General features: G+C 43.1%; 1 protein-coding gene across 3 annotated transcripts; it reads right to left on the reverse strand.

Moving 5' to 3' along the window:
- Positions 1 to 442: 442 nt before the first annotated feature.
- LOC119346879 lies at positions 443 to 6,024 on the reverse strand. 3 transcript variants are annotated; one of them, XM_037615988.1, is made up of 10 exons: positions 5,940 to 5,994; positions 5,303 to 5,371; positions 4,754 to 5,194; positions 3,767 to 4,664; positions 2,556 to 3,686; positions 2,397 to 2,492; positions 2,229 to 2,312; positions 2,044 to 2,130; positions 1,593 to 1,955; positions 443 to 1,493 (listed from the first exon to the last, which is right to left on the reverse strand). In XM_037615988.1, the coding sequence occupies exons 3-10, from the start codon at positions 5,165 to 5,167 to the stop codon at positions 601 to 603; spliced, it is 3,966 nt and encodes a 1,321-aa protein (XP_037471885.1). In that variant the 5' UTR covers positions 5,168 to 5,194; positions 5,303 to 5,371; positions 5,940 to 5,994; the 3' UTR covers positions 443 to 600. The 3 variants fall into 3 exon arrangements, with proteins under 3 accessions (XP_037471885.1, XP_037471886.1, XP_037471884.1); XM_037615989.1 differs by lacking the exon at positions 5,303 to 5,371 and having other exon boundaries at positions 2,613 to 3,686; positions 5,940 to 6,024; XM_037615987.1 differs by lacking the exon at positions 5,303 to 5,371 and having other exon boundaries at positions 5,940 to 6,024.
- Between the last annotated feature and the right edge of the window lie 202 nt (positions 6,025 to 6,226).

The raw sequence follows: 6,226 nt of genomic DNA on the forward strand, positions 1-6,226 counted from the left end.
GGATATTTTTTTTTTCATGGCGTGGTCGCGGCATGGATTTTCGCTATGGCCTCACCTGCTACTGATTCAGCCTGAATAATATGTATACTGTCAGCTTATAGTATGGTTTTACGCTATGAGCCACGATCGACATTGCAGCACGGCAGGGAATTTCGCTGTGTTCTCACCCAATATTATTTCTATTTACATGATGGCAATCAAGCAATAATTTTGTTGAATAAAGTCGATAATATGATACTTCACAATTACTAGTACAGAAGGTTAGGATGGACATACAGCACAAGAAAGCCATTCTTGCACGTTTCTCAAAAGACATGTTTCCGTTGACCAAGAGTTTAGCCTGGTTTTGCCGTTTCATGCTCAAGAATAAGGAGTCCCACAAAGGAATTCAGTCATATAAAGCATATAGTAAAAAAAAGTGTACAAGTATAAGAGCGATAGCAGAGAGGAATGTGTTCCTTTATTGATAAATAATAAGGCGGATTACAGTGATAAATCCAGCAGCTGACAAAAGCAAACTACGACACGAGCTTTCTTAAAAAGAAAAAAGAAAAAAAGCATGAATGATTTTGAAGTAAAAGGAACACGCTGAATATGGTTTTACTCGTCATCCTGTTCGACACCTTCCACTGCGCAGGATTCCATGAACTTGAGTTGCTCACGCAGACCAGAAGGAAGTTCAGAGTCACCTTGGCTCCCAGCTTCCCCAATAGCCTTATGAATGCTCTCCAAGCAGGAACTTCCTTGTGCCAGGGTTTCTTCCAAACGAGAGACGGAAGTGTGTGCTTCGCTCATTATTTCGTCATACTGGTTGTGAAGCTGAATGAGCCTAGTTTCATACTCCTTTTCCAGGGAGAGCTTGGATCTCGCGATTCCTATGGCATTGTTCAGCTCCTTGATCTTTTCGAGATATTCCTCTTTCCTTTTCTTCACTTCATCCTCGAGGCTGCCCCATACGTTGCCGTAATCCTTAAGAGAGTCGTATCCCACCATGATGGACTCACGAGACTTCTTACCCATTTTTAACTGCTCTTTGATATGCTCTTCATCTGCTCGCAGATTGGAAATACTAAAGGGAACAGCATGATCTGACTTGCTATCAAGATTCATCTTTAAGCACTCTAACTCATTCATGAGTTCCTGTACCTCCTGCGGGATTTTGGTTTGTAACATGGTTCTCCACCGGTTCAAGATTGTTGCAATCCGTGTACTCAAAGCAACTTTGTCCAATATCGGTGCAGCGATCCACTTCTGAATCTTCTTAAGGTCAGACTGAACATAGACCATCATATCTCTCAGACTAGGGTCAGCATACTGGGGCACCACAATCCTGCTACGTCCCTCATATTTGTTGAGCTCCTTCGGCTCGGAATTGCGTTTAAGGCTGATGAATTCATCACCAACGTTCTCCAAATAGCGTTTTATGGTCTGGTCCATACTGGACTTCAGTGTTGCGGCTTTGGACAGAGCCATCTCCAAGTCATGTCCTCCACCTGGAATGAGAAATGAGAAAAGTTCAGTGAGCGGGGCAGATTTTGCGTGCTTACATTATATGTCAGTACTACCAAAACAACAAACTTTGGTCTAGTTACCTGGACGATCCAAACGCGGTTTCTTCGGGGGGCTATCATGCTGTTGGTCTGCATGTTCAAGTGTCACATCCAGATGTTTGTCTTCAGTGTTGAGGTTCTCCAAGCTACATTTCTCTACTTCAGCTACACGGTGAGGGGAGGAACGTTTTTCTCCAACTGTCTGAAGAATGTTGGTCTCTTGGGGTGGTGACATTCCGCTGTCAGCGGATATAGGATCACGAGAGTCAGTAGTAACCACATCCTTCTTTATGCCGTGATCAGTTATGAGAGCATGGGAAATTCTGAGGAATCGAGCAGCTGTCGCTTTGGATTTGTTTCTCTTTCCAGTAAGCAGTGTGTCAGACTGTTTGGCAGCTATTTGTTCTGTTCATAGATATACATGGTTGTAACAGGAGCAAGTTTAGAACATACAAAAGACAGTCATTTAATGCTAAGAAACAATTCTCATTACCTAATCCGGGCGAAGTCATATTTGTCTTGATATCTGAAACCTGAGGAATTTCTATCGATGAATGGACAGTGGCAGGCTCGAGTGAAGCTACAAAGGGGATACAATTTTTATGATCAGTACACTGCTCGACTTGCAATAGTTCAATAAAGAACAGTTAGTTTTCAGTGAAGAGGAATATCTTTTACATTCAGGGGCCATTTTATTTTTCTTGTTACGGCAACTAGCTCGAGTCCTCTTCTGTTTGGTGACGCCGCCGATGATAGGCACACCTGTATTAAAAAAAATGTTATCACCTGAAAAGACAAGAGAACAGCAGCATGACATTAGTATGAACAATGAAATTCTGCAGTTACCTGAATTAGGGGCTGCCTTATTTCCTTCGTCACTAGTGGAGGCAAGATTCATCTTTGTTGAATTTTTCTTCTGGATCTTCAATGTACGTGAAATTGCTACAGCCAAATATATTTTTTGTTAGCTAGACTTAAAGAAAATGCTACAAGAGGAATATGTACCTGTGTTAGAAGGCATTTCAATCTCCCCTTTCTGGAGAGCAGATGATGGTTCTTGACCTGAACAGATCATATCAGCTTTAGTGAGGAAACCAAGTGCTGATGTACACCACGTCACATACTCAATAGAGCGCTTGGTTCGCCGTGACAAGGGCTGTAAATGAAGCTGATGACCGGTTGGAAAGTAGTAAGCCAGGTGTCGTCGCTGAAGGTGCTCAATTGTTTCCTCACGGGTGCCTTTCAAATAGCTAGAAAACTGCAGAAGATATTCTCCATTGGGTCCTTCCATCAGGAAGTCAGGGACATCTTGATCACACCCATGCATCCGAGCAAAACGATGAGGGGAATATACCAAGTTGTGATGGAGTTGACATTGAGTATGTGTAACAGCACCCACACCACAACTGATTAGCATGTCGATAGTTGTAATACGGATAGTACGGCGTCCACCATCTGTGGCTTCTCGTGCATCACTTATCAAAAATTCAGACTCTGACTGAGGGAAACGTATGCGAGATTTCCCCAAGAAAGATAAGGAAAGCAGAGATTTGCTATCTGCAGCTGAGTCAAGGAACAACTGATGGGCTTTGAACAGATCAATTGCTGTAGATGTGATTCTCCATGCGTCCGTCACGAACGGCGGGAAGTGAGTAATTTTTGGATTCACCGCTGGTTGTGAAGGTGTCATTTTCCAATAAGAGGAGAACCAGCCCATAATAAAATGTGCAGGTAATGGCAGTTGGCACTCACTTGCTGACTTTGATCCGGCTATAATCTCTTGACAAACATTATCAAGACTTTGGTAAAGATAGGCCATGCTTGCCGTACCAATCGCAAGACGGATCCCTTGAGCAAGTCTAGCTGCAGCACAGAAGACCTCCGGCCGAATAAAGGACCCCATATTGATAGGAACACAGTATGTGCATAGCCAAGCTGCGATGAAGGCGGCACGGTATATTTCTCGTTCATATGTCTGCTTGTAAAAAATTACATGGTTGACAAATCTAGCCGACCAGCGTTTCTGCAAAGACAACGTGCGAAACTCTAGATGAGAGAGCAAGGGATCTTCAGGATCAGCATAGAAATGACTTGGCACCCTTGCTTCAGTTTTGCCAACAGCTCCGAGATCTTCTCCTACAATGATATATGCCGTCCAGGTTAAGACACTATGGTCGAATAGAAGTATATGTAAAATATATATATTATTTTCATACCTATAAAATAATCCAACCAATTTTGAAGAGTGACTTTACAAGAGCTTCCATTCTGATGCAACACCCAGATATCAGCATAGGCCGAGTGAAGGACTTTTACAATCTCTGAAACTTCAGACGGCAATGGGAAATATTCCTCATAAAGGTGCCCAGAAATTGGAATGCCCATAGCATCATACATAGCTATAAGGGGATAGCCCATCTCCCCTTGAGAAGTAATCAAGGTATGTCCGTCAGTGTTCCAAAATGTAAGAAAGGAAGCAACTAGTGAAGGATTGATCGGAACATGATAAAGAGATGCCAATACACCACGGAAGATATCAGCCTTGAGCAACATTTCCTTGTCTTCCTCTGATATGAGCATCATCCGAGCCCAAAGCAACAGTTTATGGTTATAGGGGATTGCAGTACAAAGTTGAAGGGAAGAATCGTTATGCCACTGCTTCGCAGGATTGCGTATGAACTCCTGTGCCAGGGTATTAATAATGATCGATGGCGCCTCTTTTGAAATTGGCTCTAAAACAACAAAAGTTGTGTCCTGATCTGCTGTAACAAGTTCATTTTTATACTGAAATCCTTCAAAACGGAGGACTTTGTTCGTTAACTGTTGAGGAGGTGTGGGGACTTTGCATTTGTCAAGGGGCACGGCTTGGATCTTCAACCTATGTGTGCGCTCAAAGCCCAATAAGTTAGCGGCTTCAGTAATGTAAGGCTCAATATCATCATCCTCAATATCTTTGTCAACATCAAGTAACTTCAGTGCGTCATCATTATAAACCTCATGCGATTCTTCCCAAATGACGCCCTCACCATCGTCGCCTGCGCTTTTGTCGATATCTGTGCCACCATCACTGATGTGGCTAGTTTCAGTTTGAGAGGAAGCACGGCCTTGACGAGCCTTTTTTTTAAAAAAAAAGGGGAGTTTAAGTAAGAAAGGGAATAGCATATAAAATATACGGACTGGTGGAGAAGTAGGTTTGCATTTACCTTCTGTTTTTCTCTTTGAGCCAAGGATCCACCCTCTGTAGTGCTTTTCGTGCGTTTATCACTCATATCAGAGATGTCAAGCTCAGACTTGTGCTGACGATCGTAATCAGAAGAATGTTCTGTTCTAAAATCCCGAGTAACAGTGTGACGGTAAGGCAAAGAATTGTGGTTTACCCTACCACGACTGAAATTGTGGCGGTAGTGCCGATGATTATAGCCTCTCCTTCCATGACTGAAATTGTGGCGGTAAAACAGAGGATTATAACCACCCCTCCCACGACCGAAACTGTGGTGGTCGTCTCTGTTCCTTTGCAGTCGCTCCCCAGCGATGATATGCCCGTCGTATTCTTTCCTAGGCCCTTCCCGATCTGCAAAGGGCCTGCTCCCATGGCGCCGAAAGAAATTATTATGCATTCAACAAGAACAAGGAAGATTTCTTAACTGCATAAGAGTAAAAAAAATGGTTACATGTGGGTAGATGGTGGTACTGTCAAACGGATAAAAAAAAAGGCAGTCATATAATTCAGTTTCAATATTTAGGCATCGTACTCGATAAGTTTCTGAAGCGACAATATGCCACCTTTGCCATCTACTGGGACACTTTATCAAGGTGTGAATCTGTCATGACACAGCGCAATATTTCTCAAAGATATTCAACTGAGTGAAACTGAACCTGACGAAGACTATGCAATCAATAAGAAGGACGACATCCAGTGGCAAGCTATGATGATGCGAATACATGCGCTAGTTCCAGCAACTTCCTTTGGTTTCAGAACAATCTGGTGGAAATCCGTGATGCAAGTGCAGCAGATGAAATCGTTGTGCTTCAGGTTGCTATCTCTTGTCAACTGTCCCTTCGACTCAGCCTAACGAAGACTACTACATACAAAGTACAGCAGACGACGCCCCTGTCCACGGGCGAATTACAGCTGTGGCTGTACTTGGCGTAAGATCTGTTTTAGCTTGATCGCTCTATGCAAAGCCGCCTAGTGAGCAACCGTGGCCTTTAACCAATCAAGAAGTTTGCATTGTCAACTCTACTTTTTTTCCGCCTTCAACTGCAGTTTGGCTGAAATCTAGTATAGATCGTTTTACAGAAGATTGCTAGCTGACAATGCTAGCACCCATATATAATCTATTAAAAGGAGAGAGAAAGCAATTGCAAAAACAAGATATTCAGCTTTACCTGAGAGTTACGATGGAGGAAGCCTTGTTCTGCTGCGTGGATTGGGGTGCGGCTGCGTATACCAGGAACTTGGGAGAAAAGTTTTAAGGGCTGAGCCGAGGAGTGCATGGGTATTTATAGTACAGTCAGTTTAAGATAATGATGGTTGTTGATATAGAATCTGCAGGTTGGCTGAGTTGTTGCGGATCTAAAGGAGGCTTTGAGTCTCTACGATGGTTTGCGTGTCTCAGTTATCTCGGACAGTTGAGATTGACTTTTCCAGACGAGGTATGGAAATATTTCGCCAA

This window comes from Triticum dicoccoides, unplaced genomic scaffold, assembly GCF_002162155.2.
Source record: "Triticum dicoccoides isolate Atlit2015 ecotype Zavitan unplaced genomic scaffold, WEW_v2.0 scaffold53534, whole genome shotgun sequence".
NCBI lineage: Eukaryota > Viridiplantae > Streptophyta > Magnoliopsida > Poales > Poaceae > Triticum > Triticum dicoccoides.

Coding starts and splice junctions, on each gene's coding strand:
- LOC119346879 (XM_037615987.1), bottom strand. CDS start 5,167: ATGCATAATAATTTCTTTCGGCGCCATGGGAGCAGGCCCTTTGCAGAT. Junction 4,665..4,753: donor CTCAAAGAGAAAAACAGAAG/GTAAATGCAAAC, acceptor TTTAAAAAAAAG/GCTCGTCAAGGCCGTGCTTC. Junction 1,494..1,592: donor ACCGCGTTTGGATCGTCCAG/GTAACTAGACCA, acceptor TTCTCATTCCAG/GTGGAGGACATGACTTGGAG.